The following is a 27,763-nucleotide window of genomic DNA, read 5'->3' on the forward strand; positions in this document are numbered from 1 at the left end:
ATTTAAAGCTTAAGAATTCCTACTTAATTCTAGAAACACAGTCTACGGGGTTCTGATAGGTGTGTGCCTTCCAATCTGTCCTGTGGCGCATTTTGGGTTCTGCTTTCTGGTCAGAGAAGGGAGACTGGTAACACGGGCCTGTCTGCCGCTTGTGGCCTGCACTGGAGAAGTGGTCTTTGTGTTCCCACGCTGCACAAGGCTGCTGGTGTGGGTGGCTTTTCTCCTGGCGGATCAACTCTCTTTGCAGTTAGAAAATCCTTTCTTATTTAATTTTAGTTTTTCTATTTCCTTGCCGAAGTAGGGAACTTATTATAAAACAGTGATTAAGAAGCCAGTTACTGTTTCTCCTGGACTATCTTTTATTGAGAAACTCCTACCGTTTCAGAATAAGATGGCCTTACAGATCTAATTTAAATTGTTCTCATTGAAATCTGCAGTGAAATACTCCAGAAGCTTTGCACCAAGATGGGGATGAAGAAGTAACAGGTTTCAGATCAGCCACTGTGTAGGAAGATACGTTCCAGTGACTCTGTTTTTTTTTTTTATTGCAACAACCCACCTCCCCTAGTACATTAGAAATAATGTGTTTTATTTTATTTTTAAGATTTTATTTATTTATTTGAGAGAGAGAGCGCAAGTGAGCGAGAGAGCACAAGCAGGGGGGAGAGGCACCGGGAGAAGCAGACTCCCTGCTGAGCAGGGAACCCAATGCAGGGCTGGATCCCAGGACCCTGGGATCATGACCTGAGCCGAAGGCAGACGCTTAACTAACTGAGCCACCCAGGCGCCCCAGAAATAATATATTTTAAATCAAAGAAAATCCAGTATCTCCTTTTTCCTTTAGTTGTTGGGGGTGACTTGGTGAAGGGAGGACCTGAGCTGCTCCTTGAGGTGATGTAGGTATTCTTGAACCAGAGCACCCAGCTTCCCCTGGAACCTCCCCTATTTCTTGACACAGGTCGTTCTTTGGGTTTCCTCCCATCAGGTCTGTGTTACGGGATCTAATAGTTCAGCCTTTTGAGCTGAAACTTAAATACAAATGTATATTTGGGTTCCAGCACTTCAACTCATAGTCAAGTTCTAGAACAGTTGTCTGGGGCTCAGCTTCTTACCTGTTAAAAAAAAAAAAAAAAAGGTTGATGCCTTCCTCTCAAGATCATTGTGAAGATTAAATGAAATAATAGTAATTAATGTACAAGTGTCTAACAGTGTCTCCCATATATTAGTATTTAGTAATATGTGTTTTAAAAAAATAGTAAGGCAGAATATGGCCCTACGGGACAAAGGACCTGTTCAATCCTAAACAGAGGGAAGCTCACAGCCAGACTTCCTTCCTTCTCTCTCTCCGGGGACAAATACCTTTATGCTTCCAGCAAGTCATTGCCTGAAGCAGACACCAGCTTAGTTCTTCTCTCACACACTTCAGAGTAAGGTTTGCAAAGCCGCCTTCCGTATTCCTCTGTGGTCTCTCCTCTCCCACCTTCACCTCTCTACTTAAAAAAAAAAAAAAATTAATGAAGTATTATATAACCAGCTGAAACACCAGGCCTCTCACTAGTGTATGTATTAGTCACAAAGTCAAGTAGCTACTTCAGCCCCAGTGTTGTTTGGGGAAGAGCAAAGAACAAAGATGCACTGTGTCTTTGTTTCTCAGCATTCCGGGGATGAATAATTTAGAAAAGTACTTGCATTGTGATAAGCCGTTCAGTGTGTATAAATAGCACTGAGTCTTACTTATGCTTTATTCTACTTTATCCTGAAAGAAAAGTTTGGGGAGCAAAGTGGGGCCTTCAATTATGTTTGTCTAAGAAAAAGAGCCAGGAAACAGAGCATTCAGCCTGAAAGGCCCTTCAGTTTGGACAGCTTGCCTGGGGTTTTCATTTTAATCTTTGCTCTCTCCCAAAAGAAAGCTCGCTCAGGGCCTCCCGCACGATGGTGCTGGCTTCAGTCTGACAACGAGGCAGTTTGTATTTGTCTCTGTTCTCCTCCATAACTTTTGGGCAAGTTCACTACCTTTTAATCTGTTCTTAAAGTATATTAAGACACACTGAAGTTCGGTGAGGAGGTCACTGAGCGCGCACCGCACAGTTCTGGAGAGGAGGGTGCCTGCCCCCTCCCTGTGGCTGGCGGCTCCACGGAAGAGAGCAGCCAGGATGTCACACCTGCCTTTTCGAGTGACCCAAGGAAAGTGTTCTTCTGAGTGGGTATGGAGGTTTTCTTCCCCTCGTTTTCCAAAATTCTGTTGTTTATCTTTTCTCTCTGGGGAAGAAAAATATACTGGAAGGGGGGGAAAAAACCTGCCATTGGAATTCCCTTTGTTCCCATCTGACTTTTTGAGGCAGGTCTTGACCTTGCTGAGCTGGTTAGGTTTTTCACTTGAGAGCACAGGAGCCTTTGTGGTCAGTACGCACCCTTCTGGGGAGAAGTCAGCTGGGGAGCAGCTCCCAGAGGTTACCTGGTTCGTGCTTCGAGCTTAGCACTGCCGAGGAAGATGGCTTTAAAAGGGCGTTCCTGGGTTGTGCTGGCTTGTGTGACCAACTTCTCGATGGAAACCCCCTGTTTAATGCCGTTGTGGAAGAGCAAGTGATCGGAGGTGGGAGGGGATTGGGTAGTGACTGATGGAAAGCCAAAAAGTGGAAAACTGGTTCAATATTGGGAATCTGGGCTTGAGAATGGCAGGGTGGAGGGAGGGGCAGGGATCTGTATGAGGCTGGGGGAGTGGTTACAAAGCAGTTACCTTGACTGTTTTGTCCTGGAAGAATACTGACATTTTAATGTCTTTTTAAATTATTGTAAACATTTTTAAATAGATGAAAAAATGCTAGACACTTATGTTTTCCTGGCCAGTGAAGCAATAAACAGATTGAAAATATTATCTGGGTAGGCCGAGTCGGCCTCCCATGCCCATTGGACTAGTCCCTGTTGAGATAAGGACGTGACAGACTTGGGGTCTTTGCCCTCATCACAGTGAGTTTCTGACACAACTGAAGTAGAACAAGGTGACGGCCACTAAGAAGGTACTTGCTTGGCTTACTGTCCGTTGGCGGCAGTCTCTTGGCCGGTTCTAAGATTTTGTTCTCCATAAGATTTAAATAATTTAAGTGCTTGGTGTGTGGACTTAGCACTGCTTTGTAGAAAGTTTGGCAGTCTGTTTACCTAGATCCAGACCTTTCTATAATGTGAGTCTCAATAGCTACGGGGTGCCCCAGTCTGCAGGCTTTCCAGTAAACTTTCGATGCATCAGCATACCTTTATAGCTCTGTTTAAACGGAGTGATCATTTCTAGCCGTTGAACTGCATTTTCATAGGCCAGTGAAATTCTGTTCTATCAGTCTGACCCTTTGTGGAAAACGCAGGACTCGTCTACGGAAAGACCGCGTGTTCTTTCTACACCGACATGAGTCAAGGAGGCATCCTGGCAGTGGCAGCATCCTGGGCCACACGGCCGGCCTGGCCCAGAGCGTGTGAGGGATTCCGTGTTCACTCGCACAAAGCCCCGCCAGGCAGTCCCTGTGCAGCATGAGGGCCCGCAGTCAGGGTTGTGGGTGCAGCTTGGGCTGCCCTGGGACTGGTGTGGGCCCTCCTGCCCCTTGAGCCTCCTAGCTCTCGGCCATTCAGATGGACTCTGGCCACTGTGCTTCCGGTGCTGGTCCTCAGGTGTCGGTAGGGCGGAAAGTCCAGAGAAGACATTCCGCTTCCACTGACAGGTAGGCTGTGTAAGTTCCTGGCGAAGTGATCTTTCTTCTTTCCTGACTGGGTGTGGGGTCCTGCTGATCGTGCTCTTGCTCCCCAGAGCTTGCTTTTTCAGCTCTTCGTTTCCTGAGGTGACCAGCAGGCGCTTTTTTCCCCTCTCCATCCTCCCATAGCTCTCACTGAGCAAAGGGCGTGATTATTGTTGAATGAAATGATCTGACTTCGGTGGGGGATGAAAGCCAGCGGGCTTGGACCTGGAACGCCGATACCAGCACCTTTCCAGGGACATGGTACCCACCAGCAGCAAGCCGAGAGCCACAGATTTTAATGAAAGGCTTGAGCTGCAAAGCTTGTACTTACAGGAGGCCCGTTTCAGGAGCCGTGGCCACACACGCAGTGCAGGCCGGGATACCCGGCCCCCCGGGCAGCTCCGGAGCCTCTGTGCGCCAGTCATGCGCACATTCTGTCCCCTCTCGGCTTCAGGGCTTCTCCGTGACTGTACCTTGGGGACCGCGGAGTCATGAGTGCTAACCCTTGTGTCCTGCCTTCCAGACCGGCGCCAGTGGTGTGCCATAGCCGTCCTCTTTGTGGTCCTGCTGGTTGTCCTCGTCTTCTTCTTAGTGCTGTGACGGTGGCCCGGCGTGGCTCCTGCGCACGAACCCCAGGGGAGGCGGGAAGCAGCACCCCAATGTTGCCGTCTCCTTACACTCCTCTCTGGAAAACACAGCCTGCACTGACTTCCCTCCTTGTGACCCCACCACTGAGACAGCTGCTCCGACCCAGCGCTGGCGGGGCCGCTGGGAAGAGGAAGCATACGACTGTGCGCTCCTGGCGCCACCTGTCCTGTTCTGAGGACGGCTCGCCACTGCTTCGCCCCCGGGGCCTCAGGCCCCCAGGACAGCCTCTGAGGAATCCAGAGAAGTTTGCAGCTCAACCAGCGCTTGCTGTTGCTCATTCCACCCATCTTGGGCAGCTCTTTCCCCCAGCCAGACCTTCCCCCGGCTCAGACAGCCGCCGCTGTCCCGTCCCAGAGAGCGCCGTCGGGAGTGCGGGCTCCGGGCAGGTCTCATTTCCTATTGCAGCAGCGGCCCGTGGCCCCCGAGAGCTGGTTGCTAATGGGGACGAAAGGCCCAGGAGCAGTTTGTGACAGAAAACGCAGTGATCCATTTTTCAGGGATAAGTGCCGGGATAAAATTGTTTTCCAGGCTCATTATTCTGTGGTAGAAATACCTAATGGAAAATAATGGGAAGCACTAGGCTTTGGAGGTGCCAACAGCTGGTGGCTTGAACCGAAGGGAGGAGAGGGCAGCAGGACCCAGGGTTTGCACAGCTGAGGGAAGGGTGGGTGAGGTTGCCGGAGGTCAGAGCCTTGCCGAATTCATGTGGCTATCCCGGTGCAACTCGTATTTTTCGGACGCCCCTTACCTGTATGGCTGCTGCGCAGCTCAGCCGCCCACTTGGATGGTCTGGATTCAGGTGGCCAGTTAGGTCATCCCTGTGGACTCTGCATGGGGGGTGGGGGTGGGGGTGGGGTGGGGTGCTTAGTACATTGGCAATGCAGCCACGCTCACTCAGAAACCGTAATGACCAAAAAGGCTAGTTCTGGACCGGACTTCTCTTACCCTGTGAGTAATGGCAAGAATGGGTAGGTGCACTTGGGTGGGGTTTTTTTTTTCCCCTAAGATGACAACTCAGTTTTTCATTACCCATTCAAATAACTGAGCCAATCCAAATTTAAAGAACGGATGCTTTAATTGAGTTTTAGTAGCTGAAACTGCTGAGATGCTAAACTTCAAGCTTCCGATTACTTTTTAAACGCCTCCAGCGTCCTGGCGTCTGTAGGATATTTTTGTAACCTCCCCGATGCCGTCACTAGTGTTGAAGTGGCAGCTGACCCGGAGCCCGGGGCAGCGGCCACGCTCTCCCCACTGCCTCCTGCACTCGGAAAGCACAGCAACGTCTGGATAGAGCTCTAGCTTTGACTTCCTGTTTCCTCATCTGTTGGGGCCCATTCCTCAGCAAACTTTTTTCTTTTTCCTTTTTTTCATGTTTTGTCTGTATTTCTTGGGGGGTTTTTTGTTGTTGTTTACTTGCTTTGGGCTTTCCCCCCCCTTTTTTTGTGATTTGCAATGATGTACTCGCCCAGCTGACTTATGAATTGCACTTTTTAATAAATATTTGTAACAATTTTTTAAAGAAGGGTATTTTCTCATGGTTAGGATCATGATAGGTAAGGAAATCTGCCTCTTGACAAAAGCTAAAAGCAGATTTGTAAAACTAAGGGTGGTTGACATCCACGTTTACACTTAACTCTATTTGATATATAAGTTATTTTTTTCAAATTAGCAAAAAAACTAGCAAAAAAATTAGCAAAAAAAGATTACTACAAAGGGCTTCAGACGTAGGGTACTAGATTATTTGTTTCACAAGTTTTGAGATTCATTCAAATAGTCTTCTCTAAACTTAGAACAGGGATGGTCCTTAGATGTGCATTAAAATGTACAGGCCTTTGTTCACAGTAAATGGGGACCTTGTCTCAGTACTGTAATCCACACTCCGCATTACAAGAGGCAGCCGGCAGCCTAATGACCTATATTGACCTATACGATCATGCCATTTCAAAGCCATGCTATTCTGCTATTCCCAGGTTTACTGTGCCCTGCACAACTGTCGTGTGTGTCCGTGGGGCTTGTTGGGAACGGAACGGCCTGGTCGTTTATGAGTAAGATGCTTCCCTGAAGTCGGGGGTGGGGAGGGTGGGGGCGGCAAGTGTTGTGACCCAGAGACTTAATAAGTGTCTGGATAGATTTGGAATCGGCATGATGACCTCACTTAATTTCAAGTGTTTGCTAAACAGTGGCTATTGTAGACCAGACTCTCGGTGAATCTGGGGAATTATTTAGGAGTTTACTTCAGTATACAAGCAGTGCCGGCCTTCTCCCCGCGGGTGCCACTGTCTCCGCGCCTGCGCCTCGAAGGAACTGCTTTTTGACAGGCAGCCTCTTACTGGAATGGTCCGCGCCGGCTCCGCCCCAGCAGAGCTCCTGGCCCAGGGGCGTGATCCTGGGTCAGACCCCTTGTGCCCGCTCAGAAGGCAAACTGGGGCAGTCCGAGGGAACCAGCCAGGGGCGTAGGTTGATTTTTGAGGACAAATGTTTCCTCATCTGCGATCCTAACACTGCCAGGCTTTCGGGGCACCTCCGTGTCCCCCTGCCCATAAAATGGGGAGAGAAGTAGACCCTGGTGACCCTCTGCCCTGCTCAGAGGCACATCCTGTAGCATATGGGCTTGTTCCTGCAGCCTCTGCGCCTCGGCACATGCTTATCATGTCTAAGGAACTGGCAGAACGTGATGGATAGAAGAGAGATCGGCTTACGTTTGTCGGCTTATTGGAAGAACTTTTTCTAATCAGCTGATTTGGGGGTAGATTGGGGGAATGAACCATTGAGAGGCATTGAGAGAGTTTGCCAGAGTGGGGATCCAGCTGGAAAACTGAAATACCTTTAGTTTTCAGTCCTGATCTCTCATCTTGCCTTTGTGTGGGCTGCACGCGCGCCTCGCTCTGGGTGCCCGCCGCGCGCGGTAATTGGAAGTCGCAGCGTGGGTGTTACACCAGGATCTTCACGCCAGAGCCGAAGGGGGAGAAACTTGGTCGCTTGCCCATTATTCTCTGCTTTTAGCCAGAGTTAAACAGACTGATGGGTCTGGTAGCCAACCACTTGGCAACTCCCACTCCTTCTCACCTCGTGAGATGCAGGGCTGTGAAGAGAAATCTAGTCTAACTCCAACAGAAATCTGTCTCTGTGAAGCGTTTTACCTTCTGTAAGTGAAGGTGGCAGAGCCAAGATCTTTCTTTTGGTAATTTCCCCGGCTATAAAGTGAGACTGTTACCTTTCTAGAGAATTCATAGCGTTTGAAGATGTAGGAACCGAGTTATACGGAGGAGCTGCTTTTCAGCGCCCTGGGCTTGGACTGCCGGTTTCACCTCGAGCTGCGGGGTGAACTTGGAAGCCGAGCCGCAGGGGACCGGCCCCGGAAGCGGAAGTTGTAAAGCACGGCTCACACCGCCTCGCTCTTTGTCTTCCTCTCGCTGGCATTTCTTTCCCTCCCAGGTTTTTTAAGAATAACGTTTTCGAAAAGCATGTTCTTACTCCATCAAGAGCAGAGAGAGGTGAAACCGGGGGGCCCGCAGACTTCCAGGCCCTCTGACGTGCGGCGCCGTCCCCGACCAGAGTCCGTGCGGGAAGACGGCGGGGGCGCAGCAGCGGGCTTCTCCCGGGGCCTCTGCTTCTGAGTGGGGGGCAGCTGCGTCACCAGGCTGGTCTGTCCGGCTGCCCTTGCCCGGCTCCCGGCCTTCACAGCCATGCTTGCGCTTAAAGCGAGGTCTTACTCTCGCCAGGCCCGCGCCAGTCCTTGTACGGAGGCGTGGACACCGGCCTCACCGTGGTTCCTCTCTGCGAAGCTGCCGTGGGGTGCCGGGTCCAGAAAATCAAGACAGTTCTGAGTAGAACAGCCGTTGGGACAGACTAGAAGAGCAGTGCGGTGAACCTCCGGGAGAGGTTCACTCAGCTCTTGTTTCAGAGATGAGCCGAGCACAGCTCCCCCGATAGACGTGGGGGTCATGGGCTGCGCAGCGTTCTGGACTTGGCCCCAGGGAGCGCGTGCACGGTCGGCAGTAAGTGACCTTGGCAACGTCACAAGGTAGGCTGGTCACTGTGACCTGCCGTGCGCATCCCCCACCCCAGCCATTTGGCGTTGTTTGCTTTTGGACAGACACTGAAGCTCTGAAGGCTCCCGAGGGGCCTTGGCCGTCTTGCTGCCTCTACCTAAGGCGGGAGTTCTTCATTCTGTTCTAGTCTCTACCGATACAGGTGTGTGGCGAGGTGGGGAAGAAAGAGAAAGAAATTGGTTTCCCTGGGACATAAGCTAATGTGTTGGTGCTGTTTTCCTTCCCATGTGACCTTTGTCCAGAAATGCCCTTCCCCAAGGCTGTGTAGACGGGAACTGTGCTGAGAGGGTGATTGTCCCCGTCACCTGCCTGGCTGCTTGGCATGGACCTATGAGAAAGTGTATTTTATCCTTTTTTTTTTTTTTTCAAGTTTATGAGTTCTTGAACCCAAAAGCCACTCGATTATCTGGGGGGTGTTAGAACTAAGACCACCCAGCCTCATTGTTCACTGAGCAAAGCTCTGGGGCTTTGTGCACCCCCTGGTGGCAGCCCGGCGCTCCACACGAGCCGGGCGTTCGGTCAGCCCTGGCCTGAGACCACGCGCACCGTTCTTTCTGCACTGCAGAAAGTAGGTTTTAGCTGAGACCCTGCTCCTCAGTGGGAATTGCAGCCCTGTAGGTAAAATCCGCCCTGGGAGAGGCAGACATCCGAGTCCTACCCGTGGAGGGCGGGGAGAGGCCAGCCAGGTGTCCCCCACTAGAATAAGTTACTGGAACTTGCTTGTAAGCTTGACGTGGCTCCGTCCTAGCTTGACCCAGGCTGGGAGAATGCCCTGGGTGAGGGTGGCCTGGAAGCCAGGAAGGGGCCAAAGACAGCAAGCTATAAATGATTGTGGATTCGTTTTTTATAAGTGGAAAAATATGCTTTCACTGGCTCATTTGTAATCAGAAATTAGTGTAATGAAAAAAATCCAGTGTGTGATACGTGGCCGTACTCGCAGGACTAAAGCATTGTATTTTTCGTCGAAGGATAAACAACCTACAGTGTTTCATTTTTAAATAAGGAGAAGGTACAAACTAAAGAAGTGAGATCAAAGATTAGAATTGCAAATGCCTGGGGGATTTCCAGATGGTGCCCCCCCCACCCCGCCCCGCACCCCAGTCCCCAGTAGAGGAACCCGGTGGTCCTGGTGTCAGTTTACGCCTCTCGCCACAGGTAGATGCATTCTTGCTTTTTCTGCAGGCCAGGTCTCCAAGTGTGGTGTGGGCCTAGCCAGGGCGGCATCACCCCCCGAGTTTGCAGGAAATGCAGGTTCTCAGGCCCCCCTCAGCCCTGCTGAGTCACAAACTCTGGGGAGTTCACAAGCCCTCCAAGGGGGTTCTGACGCCCAGTTTCAGAATCACTGCTACTGCATCGTGGAATTTAGGCTACAGTAAGCCATCCCTGCATAATAAAACCTCTTCCACAGCTTTGCGTGTAATCCTGACATTAAACAAACTGATGACACTATACACTTGAAAACTTTTTAAAAATACTTGTGTAAGAAAAATCTCAACTAGCCGTCTTTCAAAGTGGTATTTTTACACCCTGAAGTCTATCAGTAATGTTTCTTACTTCTGCTCTTGAAATCGTGTTACAGCTGTACAAAGAATACTGTTCAGTATTAAAAGAGAAATGGAGAGACCATGAACCTTTGTCTTGGGTTGTTGTTTTTAAGTTCTGTTGGTTTTGTTTTTGTCTTTGTTTTTCTTTCCTTTCATCCCTACACACAGTGCCCTCCTTCTGCCCCCACCCCATAAACACAGACATGTGCGTACGCCTGCGGTGGGGAAAGTGTGTGGCAGTTGGAAGATCTGAATTATAAATTGTGCTTTCTTTGGCTGGGCAAGTCACACGAATTACTAAACCCCAAAATAACCACACTATGTACAGCACAGTTTCAGTTGGGACAAGGAGTGTGTGGGGAGCAGAGAAACAAGAGCACAAACAGACCTGAGTCTTTTATTCCCCCCCCCCCCCGCCACCGAAGTGATGGCCAGCAAGAATATTGGCCATCCCAGTTGGCAGTTGAAAGAACCTGCCTTCAGTTCTGTGTGGGACAAGGTGACAAGGCTACAGAAGCTCCTTAAGGACACGGACCTTCATCATTCCATTTGTCGTCATCCTCACTCCTATTAACTGAACACCTTCTATGTGCCTGGCACCGTTCTAGGTACTTCGTCTGTGCTAATGTTGATGATTGTTAAAACGGCTGTATGAAATAGTGAAGTGTCCTCAGCTCATACTATCTCGGATGTGCAGATGAGGAAGCTGGGACACAAGTAATTTCTGAAGGTCACACAGCTGATGAGAGGCAGAGCCACTTACTACGCCCCCAGTACCTAGCACAGAAATTGGGACATCAGTCCTTCGTCAGTCCCCAGCTCGACTTCCCCAAATGTAACAGGGAGGAGGATTAACGCAAACCAACCTATAACCAGCCTTGCTGGAGGGATGAGGGCTTATTTTGGGAGGTCTAGTTAATATTTGAGGAGGAAGGGATTTAGGAGGAAGAACTGGTTTTGTGTGCCCCCTGGTAAAAGCAAATCAAACCACCCCAGCCCGAGGAAACGTGGACTGTGTGGTGTGGACAAGGGGAAGGCAGGCAGCTACAAGGCTGAGGGTTCTGGGCCGGCCAGCACCTTGACCCCACTGGCGGCTCTGCTGTGCAGCAAAAGAATGATTTGCTGTCTTTCAAAAGGTCCCCACTGGCTACAAATCTTACATAAAACTCATTGACAATACAAGAGCAGACCTGAGGCAGAAATGAAACTCGCAGGAAGGGAAGGCTTGCGCGTACTGCCGCAATGTTGCACAGTCCGTAAACTGATCTACAAACCGTGATCCTTGGCACCGCTGGGGTGTCACTTGCCCAGAAACACCTTCTGCCCAGGTGACACTGATAGTTCCATTATCAGGGGCGCCTCCATTTGGTGCAAATGCAGGCAGAGCCTGAGCGCAAACATCCCCACCAATATACCTCTCAGCCAGTGATGTGTTCCAGAAGCTTGGATGTGAGAAATCCAAATCCAACCTTTCTGACCTCTGTAATGATACTCCCTTTCCTCACCGCACCATTCGATGCATCCTGTCTGCTTTCACAAAAGTTCCCACTAAGATTGGCCAGCCTGGGGGCGCCTGGGTGGCACAGCGGTTAAGCGTCTGCCTTCGGCTCAGGGCGTGATCCCGGAGTTCTGGGATCGAGCCCCACATCGGGCTCCTCCGCTGGGAGCCTGCTTCTTCCTCTCCCACTCCCCCTGCTTGTGTTCCCTCTCTCGCTGGCTGTCTCTATCTCTGTCAAATAAATAAATAAAATCTTTAAAAAAAAAAAAAAAGATTGGCCAGCCTTTGGGAAGGGGTCATCAACTCATAGGAAAACATTTCTCAAATTTTATATCTAATTAGCAGCTGAGACTCCTAGCTCACACTTGATGAGAATCTGATGGGCTGGCAGGTCTTTGACCAAGGCATCCGGGACACGATGAGGAGTGAAATTTCTGTCTTCATTTAAGTCCCACAACCCCATGAGGGAAATCCTGTCGGGGCCCACTTTATACCTGAAAAAAGGCATGGAGCAATTAAGAATTTGCTCCAGGGTTCTGTGAGGAAGTGGTAGTCAGAATGCGTTTGGACCCTTATGAGGCCAGCCTCCCTTCAGACAAAAAAGGCACCATTCAGATTTGAAGGGTGGCAAGCATCTCACGAAGCCGTCTTTCCAACTGGAGGAGCGGCAAAGCCGAGGCGAGGACAAGGAACCGGAAGAGCTGTAGTGCGAGTCAGCGGTGGGTTGAAGCGCGAGCTAGGAGTGCCGAAGGTGAAACCTGGACACCAGGTGCCTTGGACTTGACCACGTCTCCAATCCTAGAGGCCCACTGTAGAGTTCGAGAAGTCTACTCATCAAGGACCTCAAGCAGGTTAGCCTTGCCGATAAGATGTTTTGGAGCTTTTATTTGGCTGAAAATGTGCAAAAAGTAAGTGAGCCAAACTCATCATATAAACTCAGAAAAGCCTGGAGACGCAAGCTGAGGAGCCCAGGGTGAGAAGCAACGCTGTGGCGTCTGAACGCCGCCGTGAGCGCCCGCGGCTGCCAGCGTTCCCTTGCTCCTGAGCTAACACAGAGCTTGGATGGAGGCCGGTGAGCCCCTGGCTGGCTCTTCTGGGAAGCTTTCTGCCCACCAGGTGGAGTGGGGCCTCCTGCCTCGGGCTTCCATTGTAGCCCTTGGCACACTGGTTTGTCTCTTTTCATAGCTGTAGCTGTCTCCACCCTGGGGACACAGGCATCCCAAGGGCAGGGCAGGCCTCTCCCCAGTACCTGGCACCTGGCCAGACCCCTAAGGACAGCCCCACACTGCGAGTTGGGGCCTAAGCCCAGATTGCAGAAGGACAAGACAAAGGCAGGCCCAGCGGGCAGCCAGGCAGCCACAGGAGAGCCCCGGATGTCCTCCAGGCCTGGCAGGGCAGCTGTTACAGCCTGGCTCCGTGGGCAGAGATTCAGAGCCAATGCCAGCAGCCCCTTCCTCGGGGCCCAGGACTCCGACCTGGCCAAGCCCACAGCCTGAGAAAGCGGGGCAGCGCTTCTTGCCAAGAAGGGCTGTTGCCATTTCTAAGCAGGTGCTCTGGCTCTATGGGAAGGAGGGAAACTTCAGAGAGGATGGGTGGGGGGCGGGGCGGGGGGGAAGGAAGGGGATCCGGTGACAGCAGGGCCTTTTGAATAGCTCCAGAACCAGCCTGGGGATTTGGGGTGGGAAATGGGTTGAGCAGATGGACGAGGGAAGTCCAGTTGTTGCCAGGTGAGTTTGGTGGAGGATAAGCAAGAAATTCTATTTGAAAAGAGCCAGAGTAAAGAGCACTTGTACTTGATTATATGGGAGCTAAGGAAAGGGGGCCAAAGTCAGCATGCAGGTGTCCTGGAATGATTCCCAGGACACGCACCTCTGACATTTCTGAAGGTTACCAGGGAGTCCAAGGTGGACGAGGGGAAGGATGTTCCAGCAAGGGCCCGAGTTCCTGCTGACAAATACCCACCAGGGAATCCCACTGCACCCACGCCTGTTTGGAGGAGCAGGAAGTCCAGTCACATCATTATACCCTGCCGCTGGGACACGGGCCTCTCAGCAACAAGGGTGTAGGATCAAGAATGCCCCTTTCCTCGGGGGCCAGGCACACTCAGCCCAGGAAGGTTTCCACAGCCTCCTGACTCAGGGCGCCACCCCAAGAGGTCCACCTGTGGAGTGTGGGGTATTGGAGGCAGAGGCCAGAGGCAGCCTCCCCCAGCTTTAGCCCCAAAGGCGTGTTTCTGTGCCCTCTGGAGCAGGGTCTTAATGACCCTTTAAATTACAACTCAGGACACCCCGCCCCCACCCCCACTCCCCTGGAAGAGGCGGTTCTCAAACAAAACCTACGCTTGCCTTGTGCAAAGCACTGATACATTTTTTTTAATGTTTGTCTCAACTCACAAAATAGATTTTGTGACCCACGAGTGGGTTACGACTGCATTTCCGAAACACTGTTCTGAGAAGTGATCTGCCCCCCTCCTTCCTCCCGCCCCCTGCGGGGAGGTGGGAGCACCAATGCCAGTTCCCCGAAGGAAAACTGAAGCAAATCCCTCAGCCCGCCCTGGTGAAGGTCAGCGGCAGGGTGGGCCCAGCAGGGACCCCTGGGCCACCTTTGCACCCTGCCATCTATGAGGGCCAGGATGGGTGCTGGAGGGCTTCCCGGATGAGGTGAGCCCCACAGGGTCCCAGGAGGGAGGACTCGGGAAGGCTGGCAGTTGCGGAGGGCTGGGTTCAAATCCAGCCTCCGCTAGTTATTCAAATGACCTTGAATAGATAAGTAATTTACCCTGAATCTCTGGCCCCTAGTTTGTAACCCGAGGTAAGTATTCCCTCCCTCGAAGAGTTACTGGAAGGATTCAAAATTGAATCCTTGATGTCCCCAGGAGAGCTCTGGAGTATTTGAGGAGCAGACAGAGCAGGCTGGGAGATGGCACAGCGACTGCACCCCTTCAATTAACCTTGATTTCCAAAAATCGGTTTCTCTATCCAGCCTGAGACTCGGGACACTGCGCGCACCGGGTCCCCATTCCTGTGCCACCCCCATGCGTTTGGGTCCTGAGTCACCTCCCATCCCGCCCGCCAGCTGCATCCAGCCAGGCGCGGTCACCATGCAGTCCTCCGGGCTTTCCGCCCCCCACCCCCGCCCTCCCAGCCGTGCGTCCCTCGAAAGCAAAGTGGGGGGGGGCAGCCTCTTCCCGGCCTCCTGAGGCCAGTAAGGTGTCCTGCGTCTGTTGGGGGCTGGGGGCGTCTAACCGCCCCCCCTCCACGCGCCCCGAGCTTCTGGCAAACCCGGCTGCAGCCATCCTGCGGCTGTAACCAGTGCGCCCGCAGCCCCGGCCCCCGCCCGGCCCCCGCCGAGGCCTGGAAGGACAGCGCGGCGACGGCGGCGGGAGGGCGGGAGGCGCGCGACAGAGCAGGAAGGGCGCCACCTGCGAACTGCGGGTCCCCGCGGGGCCGCCCCTTGCCGCCGGTCGGGACTTGCCCGCGACCCGCGCTCTGAGCAGAGAACCCGGCGGGGAGGGCGCGGGGCGGGTGCCCGAGCACAGTCGCCTCCTGGTCGCTCGCCCGCGACCGACTTCGGTCCCCCCTCCCAGGTCCCCCGGCGCCGGCCGCGCGCTGCGTGGAGATGGGCTCTGGCCTCCCGCCGGCCCCTCGCCCCCGAGAAGAGGCGCCCTGAGGAAGCGACGGTGGCAGCGCGGCCGGCCCACGACGGCCCGTCCCTCGCAGGCCCGCGCGCGCCCCACGGCTTCTGCTGCTCACCCTGCTCCCCACCCCCACCTGTCACCCTAAGGATATTGTCCTGCCACTTGCTGTTCTGTGTAGTCCCTCCGTGGGCCGCCTGCCGTCTGTGGCGAGATGCCGGGCACAGAATACCAACAGCGTGCCCTGGGGTGGGCGTGGGGCTGTAGGTTAGAAACGGAAAAAGCCACACCTTCGCACAGGCTGTTTATTTGTCCTTTTCCTCATCCTTCCTGTAAGTTCCTACTCATGTTACAAACCCTGCGTGGGTGCCCCTTGTCGGTAAGCCTCCCTCCTCCGCGATGGCTGACCTACCCCAGGCTGCCCCCGCCAGGCTGCCTCGTAAGGTTTGCGTCTCCCCTAGACTGTGGCCACTTGAGCCTGACCTTCTCATCCCCCCCCGAGCTCCTGTCTTGGGCCTGGCTCCTAGTTAATACACTAGGAGCATTCTGATGGTTGTGCGGGTGACACAGGGCCAACCTGGCGAGGAGTTCCTGGGGCAGAGCAGATGGGGACGGTTGGACAGGTGTCCCACCCACACAAGTCAGGGACCCTGGCACCACTCTACTCAAGAACTGCAGGTCTACTGCCCACACAGTCCAGAGTGTCTACTCCCCTCTGTCAAGCCTTTTTCTGGGATGTGGGAGGGGCAGCAGCAGGAGTGGGCCCTGAGTCAGAGACACCAGGTCTGAGGGCCCTGTCATTGTGTCAAGGATCGCCATCTGTGTAAAGGAAGATAAGACACACAGAATACCAGGCAGGTCCGTTTTTTAAGGACTAAATGAGATGTGTGGAGAGCCTGGCCCTGCCTCCCCCCCCGGGGGGGGGGTAATAGAAGCAGATGCTCAGGATTCCTCAGAGAACTTTCCTGGCCTTGTCCCAGCTGAAGCCCCCTTCTTCTCTTTCCAGTTGGAGCCGGAAGGGCATATTATCCATGATCACCATCCAGGGAAAACAGAGGTGCCTTTGCCCCAGAAGCTTTAATCCAACATGGGAACTTCATGACCTCAAGGCCAGAGAAGGAGCTGCCACTGTTTCCCCACGACTGTAGTTTCTGACATGGGGCCACTCCCAAGTTTTGGGGGCCCAGGGTGCTCTCTGAGATGTCCCAGCACCCTCTTCACACCCTGCAAGCCCAAACGCTTGTTCCCACTGCCTCCCCTGTTCACCTGCTGGGTCCTCCCAAACCTCCCACGTTCCCCACCCCAGGCGGCTCAGTCTCCCAGTCCCGCCCTCGCCTCCAGGGGGCAGTAAAGAGGGGTTTTAACGGGCTCCGGCAGGTAAGGCCTGGAACTGGAGAACACCACTACACACTCTGCAGCACTGCCTGCCTCCTGCCCCATCACCTTTCCCTCAGGCCACATGTGCCTTTCAGTGACCTTGCCCACTGGAAGCTGCTATGACACTCATTTTAGTGAAGGCTGTGTGTTTTACAAGTTCTACAGCAGCCTTCAAGCTGCCCTCTGCATGCCCCACCCCGCCCCCCACCGGCCCCAGGATCACCTACCCAAAGCCCCTAGCTCCATTCTGTCTTCCGTTCAGAAATGCACCTTGCCCACGGCTCCTCTCCCAGCCAAAGGGCTGTCTCTGGAGGCTTCTGCATCTTCCCTGGCTGTCACCCCAACCCCAGGTGACTGTCCCGGCCTTCCGCTCTGGCAGGCCCAACACAGCTCACTGCTGTGCCCGTGTCCTCCCCCCCTCTTCCCCCATCCCAGGCCCATGCTCTCGGCCATTCAAAGTCAAGTGAGCATCCAGCCCAGAATTTAGCGACTCAGAGTGAGAGGAGCTTCAGCTTTGCTTTTTAATAATTTAAGACTGACACATGGCCATCCACTCCCAGAGAGTCCCAACCCTTTGGGCCTAGAGCTGGGAAGCACCCGGGTGGGGAGTCCATCCCCCTGCCTGTACCCTGTCACTGCCCTCCCTGCCGACCCACCTGCAGGTGCCACCAAGGAGTCTGGGCAGAGAGCTGGTGGCTGGGGACAGCCTGGCACAGCTGCAGGCTCTACCCACACTCCACCGGAGAAGGCAGGCCCTCCCCCCAGCGCCAGCCTCGTCCCGGGCAGAGGCAGAGGGCAGGGGAATGGGGGAGGGGTGGGCCAGACCCACTGGCCACGGCTGCACTTCCCTGACATTGGTCTTGGGTTCATTTTTTTTCCCCTTCAACTTTATATATCACAAAAATTTCCCAGAGATTCTTAATATTCTGGCTACCAGATAACATCTCCCAGATGTTCTCACGCCAGACCACATGTTCCAATTTTTTGTTTGGAATATATGGCCAATGGCTGTAAGGCTGTTACGCTAGGACACTTTGCCCATTTCCAGAAAAAGAGCAAAGGTGTCGAATGGGACATGGAAGACATGAGACTTTAAAAGCAGGCTCAAGGCCAATATGGCCAAGCACTTTCTTTGGTTCTGGAGTGTGGAGAATCTCTCTCCTCCTCCTGCCGACAAAGGTACCGAAAGATATTGCCACCACTTCCGGCGCGGAAGGAGATCCATGTTTTCTTTCCCCACTTTGGCATAAATTAACATCCTTAAACAAAACACACCATCCTGCCCTCACCCTATACAGCCAATCCCAGAAGCCCCGCCACAGCCTAAGGGATTACATGCCACCGTGATCTGTTTTGGTCCACGAAGCAGCTTTGTGCAGTGCATTTCCAGCCGTCCTTCCTGGGGCAGGTCAGGGCTTCTGACAGTGAGGGCAAAAGCAGCCCTTGGTCACCGAGGGACAGGCCTCTGCCTCAGCACCCGGACCGACAAGCTCTCTGCATGGGCCAGGAGCTCCTTAATGTGAGCCAAGCCCAGCCCTGCAACCTTGGCCCCATTCACCTCGAGGATCTCATCCCCTACCCCCAGCAGCCCCGAGTACAGCTTGGCCATGCTCGCATCAGCCATCTCCTGCACGTAGAACCCTGCAAAGGAAAACAGAACAATTGAACACATGAAATCCAGAGACTGCAGCTCTGTGGGAGGCTGACCTGGGCCACTGCTCCATGCATGTGCACCCACACCCACCCACCCACACACACACCCTCATTGTTCCACCTCCCAACGATAACTGGCTTTCTACATAGATACAGTGGCCTGTCCTCATGGTATCATTTCATTTCTCTCTTTTAAAAAGCTGTACAAATAATGCTTTAATAAAAGAATGCTTTAAGCAAATAATGCTTCGAGCTGTTTTTATTCGTGCATACCCCTGGGTGAATGAGGTAATCTTATCCTTTTCTGAGATGAGCTTTGATTGTAGAATAGGAAGGAAACTGGTGTTTAAAAATTAAGAAAAAGCCCTACTTCATGCCTGCCACTGGGTGGGATTCACAGATATGACCCCGTTGCTGTCTTCAAGTAGTTGGAGCGGTGGGAAGGTATCACTGGAGTAATGCACATGGCTGAGCTCAAATCCAAACCCGGTTTGCTTCATATTACTATTAGGACCAGCCCTGGCCTCAATCTTCCTCAGAGGTGGTTCCTCACAGGGATTTGGAGGCATCTGGGCAAAAGCCCAGGAAACACAAAAATCCCACCCCTATTTAAAGCCATGGTGGCTCACTTGTCCCTTATTCACACACACCTTGTCCCCCACACTGCCCCTAAGAAGGCCCTTCCTGGCCAGTGTGGCCTCCCCTGGGTCTCTTAGGTGCAGAGTGAGCCTGGGCAGAGCCTACTTCTTTCCCTTTCCCTGGGTCTGATTGGGGAACCCGCATCAGTGGAGCAGGCTCTGTGGGGCCTTGGGGATGGCTAGCCTGAGTTCCCCGGGATGCTCCTGGCCACACAGTGCAGGCGAGTCCTGCGGAGGGACCCCTCTCACCTCAACTTCCTCTGAAAACCTTCCAGACTCCCCTTCAGCGAAGAGAGTGAAGGCTCTTACAGGGAAAGCTGGGCGCCACCCCGCCCCCACGATGAGCGAACACAGGTGATCTGAGAGCACAAGGCCAGGGTGAGGACGGTGTGCAGCTGGCAACACCTGCAGAATGCAGGGGGGCCGCTCAGCGCCACCTTAAACGCCCTCACGGCTCCCCAGCCCAGGCCTTTCCTTAGAAAGGGCCTGAGAGGGCCTCTCCTCTGGTATCTCGGTCTCAGGCCTGAAGGCCTTCAACACACTTGGACCAGCGTGGGACGTCCTGCCTCTGCTCCCCCCAGCCCCACAGGAGCTCTGTTCAGCCCAGCTTCTCGCAAGCCTCCAGAGCAACCCTCTGAAATGTGGGTTTGAAGGCACTGAAATCTCCTCCCAGCTCTGAGTCTAGCAGAACCAACCTCCTGACACAATCCCTCTCGTGGGTCTGACATATGGAACTCTGTCCCGGGCCTTCTTGGCCAAGCCGAGCCCTTGCTGCCAGGCTGCCTCCCTCCTGACGGGGTATGCCGGCCGTCTCAGCTGCGCGAGGCCTTCCCCCCAGCCCCTGGCCCGTCTCCGACCCCTCCAGTCCGGTGCTCTCGCCGCTTGCCCGCCCCGACCGCATGCTGGCGGCATGGAGAGAGGGCAGGTGAGGAGGGGAGGGGTGGCATCTACAGAAACAGCTGCTGTAAGCAGGACATGCATGTGGGGAGCCACGAGAAACCCCAGAAGCATGTAGCCAGAGCTGGACCGGACACCGATGTCGTGCCAGCCATCCTGGGGGGACTCCGGGGCAGGCTCCACAGCGGAAAGTCACGGCAAAAATATGGCGGAGACTGCTGTTGTTAGGTATTTATTGTCTGCTGGAAATGGCCTCCGTTAAGCATGTCTGATCTCTCCGTGGTACTCAGAAGCAGAAGGCGAGGCCTGCCGCTCTCATGTGCTCGTAGAGCCTCAGATGTGACCGCCAGCAAGTTCCCGCCAGCACCCTGACGTTTCAGCGACGAATGCAGACCAGCCCCAGCTCACGGCCCCCCTGAGGCCCAGCAGAAGGGACCCCTGGCTGCTGGAGGAAGGTCTGCGGCCAGGAGGCACCAGCACCAGTCATGTTCCGTGTGCCCGGGTACCTCTGCGGGACATCGGACGGCCAACAGCAGCAGCAGGAGCAGGGCACCACCTGGGCAGGACAGGGAAGAGCTCGTACCAACCCGGTGCCCTGGAGGGCAGGCGAGGGCAGAGCCCCAGGAGCCCTTGGTCATTAGAGACCCCTGCCCATCAGACATCAACTCCGGACTGCCTGCAAAGCGGCCAGCGGGACTTTGGGGGCGGCTGCAGGGCCGAGCACAGTGCCCAGTTGTGCGTGACCTCGCATGGACGGCTGCTACAGATCACGGTGGTCCCTGTCGGAGTTCTGCCCCCCAAATACAAATTCTCTTTGTGAAGAGGGAAGGGAAGAAAAGTGCCAAGCACTTTCCCACGTACCTCACCGGACGCTCCTTATAACTCTACAGGCAGGTTTGAGTATCTTCAGTTTACAGGTGAGAGAACTGAGGCTCAGAGAGGGTAAGTAACCGGCTCAGGTCACACAGCCAGCAGAGGCTCTGGAGTACAAACCGTGCCCTGTCACCCAACTCTCTGCCCCTCGGGGAGGCCTGCCTCCCCTCACCTGAGGAAAGGGGGAGCTGAAGGAAAAGGTGGAGTAGCTAACAGCCCGCTAGCTTATAGGTTCACAAATGCCATCTCCCCGTGAGGACAGACACTGTACCCCTCTGAGCTCCAGAGTGGGGAGACACCCGTCCCCTTCCTCTCATGCTCACACAAAATCTGTCAGCAAACTGCGTCAAACTGCCTTCAAGTCAAGCTGACTGCAAGCACTTCTCACATCCCCACTGCCTCCCGGCCCGGGCCACCGCCGCCAAGTCTTTCCACCCAAATAGCTTCACAGTGGGTCTCCCTGGTCCCCCTTCGACCCACTGGCGTCTGTTCACGGTCGGCAGCCAGGCAGCGACACCGTTCCAAGGGCAAATCAGAGCAGTTCATCCCGGCTCCGAGCCCCTGCCGGCCCCAGCTCCGCGGCGGGGAGATGCACCTCTCCCTCCCTCCTCGCCGCTGCTCTGTGCAGATCAACCCTGCAGGCCTCCGACCGCCAAGCTCATTCCCAGCCTCCGGCGGCCTGCACAGCTCTTCTCCAGACACCAGCAGGCTCCTCCCTCACGCCTGTGTCTGCTCGCTCCTCTGTTCAGAAAAGCTGCCCCACCCGCGCTCCCGTCCTCGCACTGTCGGGCCCTCAGCCTGCTTTGCTTGGGTTTGCGTCTTCATACTCTCTGCTATCCGGCACCTCATTTGGATAATAAAAACGTACAGCCTGTCTCCCTCCCTGGAACGTGGGCTCCTGAGGAGAGGGTCTTTTCCCTTCCATTTCCTGCTGTCTACCCAGTATCTAGAATACCTAGGAGGTGCTCATGGTAAACCTGTTGAAACAATGAACAATGGAACAGAGGTAAGAACTTGCTGCAGTCTGCAAAGCTGGCAGCAGGCAGATTTTCCCCCAGGTTACATGACTTTGACCTAGGAGACCACAGCCCAGGACTGAGCCCTCCCCGGCAGAGTGCAGCCAGGCCAGGATCCCTGGGAACGTCCCACTCTGGAGCCAGGCTGCGGGAGGGGCCTGGACGCACAGCCGGCAGGCACACTGCACACGCCCAGACACACTCGGAGATGGAGGGAGGGAGCCCTTACACACCCCAGCCGCATCAAAGGGCTTGTGCAGAACCAGCAAGCACAATCTCCCTCGGGCGCTCCAGCGAAAAGGCAGCCTTCGGGATTCCGGTTTCAGGATGTCAGCAGACAGCAGAGGGACAGTGGAGTCAGCCTCGCCATCTCTCCCTGACTCTTCTCAAAGAGCCCCTAAAGGGAGAATTCTAGTCCTTTCGCTACGAGGCTGAGTCTGGAGTTTCGTGTCTCAACCACAGACTGGAAATGACCCCAGCCAAAAGTGGTTTGCTAAGGCCCCAGGGATATGGAGCCCAGGAAAGGGGAGGGGGCGTACCTGAGTCCCGGCGCCCATTCCCGGAGGCCACACAGAAGCCGAAAGTGCCTTCCGGGGAGCGTTGTAGCTGCAGCTGGGTTGTGCCATCTGGAAACACCTCCACCACGCGACCCACGGCGCGTGCCTGGCTGGGGGCGCTCACGTCCTCCACGCTGAGGGCACGCCGGGGTGAGGCCTTGGCTGGTCTGCCAGGGGACCAGAGACAGAGTGTGTGCAAAGAGGACTGGGCACTGGGGCCCAATCACTCCCTGCCTTAAAGATGATGGAGGCCTCTTGACTGGCCTCAGCCAGCGAAAACAACATGCCAGGAGCAAGGCCGAAGGGTGGTCACAGCTGTCCGAGGCTCCGAAAAGCCTGCTGCGGGACCAGAAGCTCCCTGCTACCCCCACCGCCCGAAACACAATTTCAAATCTTTGTGGGTGCAGAGACCTCTCTGAGAATCTAACAAAAGCTATAGCGTTATATAAAATTTCCAGGAGTGAACAGGCCACTTGAGGTGCCTCCATGGAGCCCCAGGTAAGAGCAGCTAGCCTAGAGGGTCTCGTCAGGGGGTGGGAGTTCTCTAGGCAGAGTCACAGGTCAAGTGCCTCTTTGGGGGCCCTGTCTCTGGATCTCTAATCAGATCTTCAGCTGGGCTAAGGAAGCTCTCTGAACCTTCTGATTTTAGGATGTCATCAGGCAGCAGAGGGATGGAGGAATCGAATCTTCGAACCCTACCCATTTCACCAACCCCATACCTTCTCAGAGCTCAGGTGCACAGAGCAAGGCACTGAGGTGTGGGCTCCAAGACTCCTGTGGCACCTGAGGCAGGGCAGAGTTAAGCTTACAGCTCCACTGCCCACGCTCTGAGTTGACCCCCTCATGCCATTTGCCCACGCTTACCGGCCAGCTGCACTGTGGTCCCCCGGCTCCCCTACCATATAGAGGCTGGACCGGTCCCCCTTGCCGTTCAGCAGAGAATGGAGGTTCTGAAAGGAGGCAGCTTTCCGATGTTGGTGAGAGGGTGACACCTGGTGGTAAGGGCCCAATATTGCAGGTGAGAAAAGCCATGGGGCCCGCAGTCGACAGAGACCTGACCCCAACCATGATCCTCAGGGCTTTTTAAGAAAGTAATGATACAAGCTTTTGTCACTACTTCAAAGTGCCCATCAGGAATCACCATAATTTACTCCAGTAGACGGGCCTATACATGTGATCTGAAGATTCAATTTCTTTGGCTAAAATAACTTAGAATACTAATAATTGGCTAGAATAACTAGAATACTAATAATTTCCCTGATAAAGAAAATCTAATCTTCTCATTAAGAAAGGAGTGAAAGCAAATTAAGTGCAGAATAATAAATACGATTTTAGAGTTACAGTATGAAAACTTTGTGATTCTTTAGTATCCCTTTTATGATTGTTTACATTAAAAATTTTTATCTGAGGACTTCCAGGAAAGATGGCTGAGTACAGCAATCCTAAGCTCACCTCGTCCCAGATACAATTAGATAGCATGCATGTCAGTGTAAATCACCCATAAAGCAACCCAAAGGCTGGCAGAACAGACCCTCTACGGCTGAATGAAGAGTCCACATGGAAGAGGGTAGGAGGGGTGGAGATTCACTTGGGAGCTAAACGAACCTGCAGGACCATCAGAGGGAGGGGGGGACACTGGATGCAGAGAGAGGAGAGGACCAGACCCTCACACCAGGTATACTAGGCAGGAGGAACCTGACGGGGAAGATGAATCCTCATAACATTTGGCTTTGAAAACCAGAGAGGCCTAATTTAAGGAGTTCTTAAAATCAGTGGGGCTTAACACTGGAACTTTGAAAATCAGTGAGCTTGGCTCTGGGAGACCTGGGAAGATGATAGGAGACTGTGTCCTTGCCCTGAAAGAGATGGCACAACAAACAGTCCCACTGAGATACAGCACAGAGAAGCCGCAGTTTGAGAAATACCAGGGGTACCTGGGAGGGAAATGTGTTTACTAATTGCAGAGCCTGTGCTGGAAGGGCCGGGATCTTTGGGAGACTTCTCTAGGAACAAAGGAGCTGGCAGGCACTATTTCCCTCCCCTGCCCCCAGCCTAGACACACGGGCAGCTGGGGCAACCAGCACAGCACCAACACTCTCCACCCAACTTGCTCCCAGCACAGCGCACCCCCTCATTCTCTTGTGCGCAAGACCCCCCTCTGATACGCCCTTGGCCAGAGCCCGTTCGAGGTGGTGGCACAAGTCTGGCAGTGTGCAAAGCAGCCCCAACAGTGACTCCTGCCCTGGGGAGAGGGGAAGATACCCACACACACCAGTCTGAGACTGTGGCCCTGCAGTGGGCTGGGGGCAGGCATCTGGTGTGACTGCGGGCCCTGCCGACCAACCAAAGCTTCTCAGGGGGCAACAAAGAGAATGTGCCCTGTAGTTCGATACCACTGCAGCTCTGGCAAATGCCTGGTCTGCCTCAACGCAAGTCTAAAGCAGCCCCACAGCGGCCCACTAACACCACAGGGACCAAACACTGCCCACAAGAGGCAAAGAGAGCCATCGCAGACAGCTGGACTAAGGGCAAGCACAGCGCAGCCACAACCGTGGGGTGCACGCAACACAGATGGGAGACGCCCCCGAAGCACCAGGTTGTGATGGACAGGGGACACTGCACTGCAGGGCACCCCAGGACCTCTTGTTCATAAGGCCACTACTTTCAACGGCAGAGGACATAGCTGACCTTCCTAACACATAGAAGCGGATGCACAGAGTTAGACAAAATGAGGAGACGGAGACCTATATCCCAAATGAAACAACAGGACAAAATCACAGCAAGAGAGCTAACCGAAACAGGGGCCAGTAACATGCCTGATGGAGAATTTAAAGTAATGGTCGGGGGCGCCTGGGCGGCGCAGTCAGTTAAGCAACCGACTCTTGATTTCAGCTCAGGTCATGATCTCAGGGTCCTGGGATTGAACCCCACATGGGCTCTGTGCTCAGTGAGAAGTCTCCCTCTCCCTCTGTCCCTCACCCCACTCTCTCTCTTTCTGTCTAAAATAAACAAATACATCTTAAAAAAAAGAAAAGAAAAGAAAGAAAGAAATCAGGGATGCCTGGGTGGCTCAGCTGGTTAAGCGTCTGCCTCCGGCTCCTGTCATGATCCTGGGGTCCTGGGATTGAGTCTCGCATCGGGCTCCCTGCTCAGCGGGGAACGTGCTTCTCCTTCTGCCTCTGCCTCTCCTCTCCGCTTGTGTGTACACTCTCTCTCTCTCAAATAAATAAATAAAACCTTAAAAAAAGAAAGAAAGAAAGAAAGAAAGAAAGAAAGAAAGAAAGAAAGAAAGAAAGAAAGAAAGAAAGAAAGAAAGAAAAAGGTCCATTATCAAGAGGTTTAGAGGGGGCCCTAACCTTGTGTCAGAGTTCTGGAAGGCTTCCTGGGAGAAGTCATGCTTCACTCAGACACTCAGACCTGAAAGACCAGGGGGTGTTCCCCAGGGAGAAGAGAGAGAGAGAGGAGAGCATTCCAGATGCGGGGTCAAATGTCAAAAAGCCACAGCCACCAGGGGATGCAGGAGCCACCAGTGTGGTTGGGTGGGGGAACAGGGCCACTGCCCACGCAGCAGAGCAAAATGAAAGTGAAACCGGGGCGGCAGCTGCCCACACTTGGCGGCCAGAGAGTCTAAGGCAGGAGGAGACAGGCTGAAGGAGGGGGCTCCCCATCAGAGGTGCCGCGTTCTGGGTGACGTTGTGCCTTCTTTCGTCAGTTCTTTTTTTTTTTTTTTTTTTAAAGATTTTATTTATTTATTTGACAGAGAGAGAGAGAGACAGCCAGCGAGAGAGGGAACACAAGCAGGGGGAGTGGGAGAGAAAGAAGCAGGCTCCCAGCAGAGCAGGGAGCCCGATGTGGGGCTCAATTCCAGGACCCTGGGATCGCGCCCTGAGCCGAACGCAGATGCTTAAGGACTAAGCCACGCAGGGGCCCCTCTTCTGTCAGTTCTTGAGCCATTCTCTCTGCTGCTCAGTCCTTCCTGCACGTGGTCCCCTCCTTTGTTGGCCAGCTTTCTTTCCATTTGTGCCCACTCGGCTTCCGATGCTGATAACCTCTGTGCCCATAACGGCGTCGTCCTTTCCCTCGGGAGGTTTACCGAGCTCAAAGCTCTAACGGTGATAATCCGGACGCCACGGTTCAGACACACAGGGGCCAAAGCTGACTTCATGGAGAAGTGACTTTCTGGAGCACAGCATCACTCTAGGCTTTTCTCCCCATCCCTTGGCTTCTGTTCCCTTGCCTTCCTTTCATTCATCTAGCAAATATGTATTGAGCACCGACCGCATACGAGGTATTGCTCCTGGTACAGGACAACCAATGGCATTTTCACTCAGCCCACCTGCTCTTCCCGACTTCAGCCTGACCACTGAATGACTCCATAGCCCCCAAACACAATCACTTGCTTTGTTCTGCCGAGGGACAGAAGAACAAACATGAGCCCTGGAAATACGTGGGACAGAGCTGGGTTTTCAGAAACCTAGTGGAGAGTTAGCACCCTGGCTGGTTTGCTGTTGGTTGATCAGCCGGTGTGCGGGGCGGGAGACGTCCAATAGCTGCCCTGCACTCCTTGCTCCCTCCCTCGCGCACCTGTCCCTTCGCTGCGCCTTGAATATGTATTCTATACTAGCCATTGTAGTCAGTAGGTATCCCCTGTAGGGGGTTTGCTTTTATGAAAGACCTACATCAGTACCTGTTTTCACGAATGGAAAGAAATTTGGAGGACTTTCACTTTAAGGAAAAAAAGTGAAAAGCAAAACTAGCATTCAGCATTTGTTTTGCCATCATGGGGCAGCAGACCCGAGCAGTGTGCATGGCCCCACCAAGCTCCTTCCCCAGCACGACGCTCGGCATTTTCGCATCAAGCCGCCACAGCTTTGAACCACATCTGGGAGCGTCCGTGCTCTATCTCGATTTCTGTGTGCATCTGTTAGCAAGGGTGTCCTGGGGTATCGGAAAAGCCTAAGACAGGATATTTTGGGGGTCTGGGAGGGTTCAAAAAATTTTCCATATTAATTAACAGTGACTGCCTCTTCGATTTATGCTGTTTGGCTTAAGGAAGTTTTCGTAGGAACTCTCTAATTTTGCCCAGCAGGGGAACCTGTACTGGGAATATAAAAATCAAGGGGTGCTCCCCCAAAGAATTCAGTCCAGTGAGGGGAGACAGACAAAAATCCATTAAAATATTATGTGGCAAATTCCCTGAAGGAGGGAAGCACAAGATAGGGTGGGAACACAGAGCAGAGGCCCCCTAGCTCAGCCCAAGAAAGGATTGAAAGCGGCTTCATGGAGGAGGCAATTCCTGAAGTGTTGACGGATGAGCAGACATTAGCAGAGAGAGAAGGTGCAAGACACATTTCAGGGGAAGGTTCAAAGTCAGCGTGTGGCCTGATGTCAGAACAGCAAGTTAAAGGATAACGGACAGGGTGTTAGAAGGAGAGTGATGAGAGATGAAGGCAGATCACAGAAGCCCCTTGGCCGTGTCAGGTGATCTGAATTTTACCCTGTGGGTGATAAGGGGCCAACAGTGATGTTCAGCGTTAGTCTGGGTATGAAGTGATCTGTGCTAGACCAACAGAGTCACTGTGGCCATGGAGAAGGTTCCAGAATGATCAGGCAGTAGACTCTAGGACTTGTTAGAGGTGGCAGAGTTGAGGGAG

The 27,763-nt window shown here is 53.6% G+C and overlaps 2 protein-coding genes and 1 long non-coding RNA gene across 3 annotated transcripts in view; 1 reads left to right on the top strand and 2 right to left on the bottom strand.

The window, feature by feature from the left end:
* The window catches only part of STX6 (syntaxin 6), a 46,216-nt gene extending 36,164 nt beyond the window's left edge, over positions 1-10,052 (top strand). Inside the window, exon 8 of the mRNA XM_008701131.2 lies at positions 4,246-10,052. Within this exon, the coding sequence (XP_008699353.1) occupies positions 4,246-4,322 (77 nt within the window). The 3' untranslated portion in view covers positions 4,323-10,052. The remainder of the gene's footprint in view (positions 1-4,245) is intronic.
* Positions 694-15,282, bottom strand: LOC121104021. The gene is made up of 3 exons (XR_005836396.1): positions 15,235-15,282; positions 11,959-12,355; positions 694-1,490 (listed from the first exon to the last, which is right to left on the bottom strand). It is a non-coding gene; the product is annotated as an uncharacterized LOC121104021 (long non-coding RNA).
* Positions 15,283-16,975: 1,693 nt separating this feature from the next.
* KIAA1614 (KIAA1614 ortholog) overlaps positions 16,976-27,763 on the bottom strand; it is a 34,683-nt gene continuing 23,895 nt past the window's right edge. The window contains exons 9-11 of the mRNA XM_040634505.1: positions 22,974-23,101; positions 22,092-22,276; positions 16,976-18,116 (exon numbers count right to left, since the gene is read on the bottom strand). Coding sequence (XP_040490439.1) covers positions 17,923-18,116; positions 22,092-22,276; positions 22,974-23,101 — 507 coding nt within the window. The 3' untranslated portion in view covers positions 16,976-17,922. The remainder of the gene's footprint in view (positions 18,117-22,091; positions 22,277-22,973; positions 23,102-27,763) is intronic.

The sequence above is a fragment of the Ursus maritimus genome, unplaced genomic scaffold, assembly GCF_017311325.1.
Source record: "Ursus maritimus isolate PB19 unplaced genomic scaffold, ASM1731132v1 scaffold_2, whole genome shotgun sequence".
Lineage (NCBI taxonomy): Eukaryota > Metazoa > Chordata > Mammalia > Carnivora > Ursidae > Ursus > Ursus maritimus.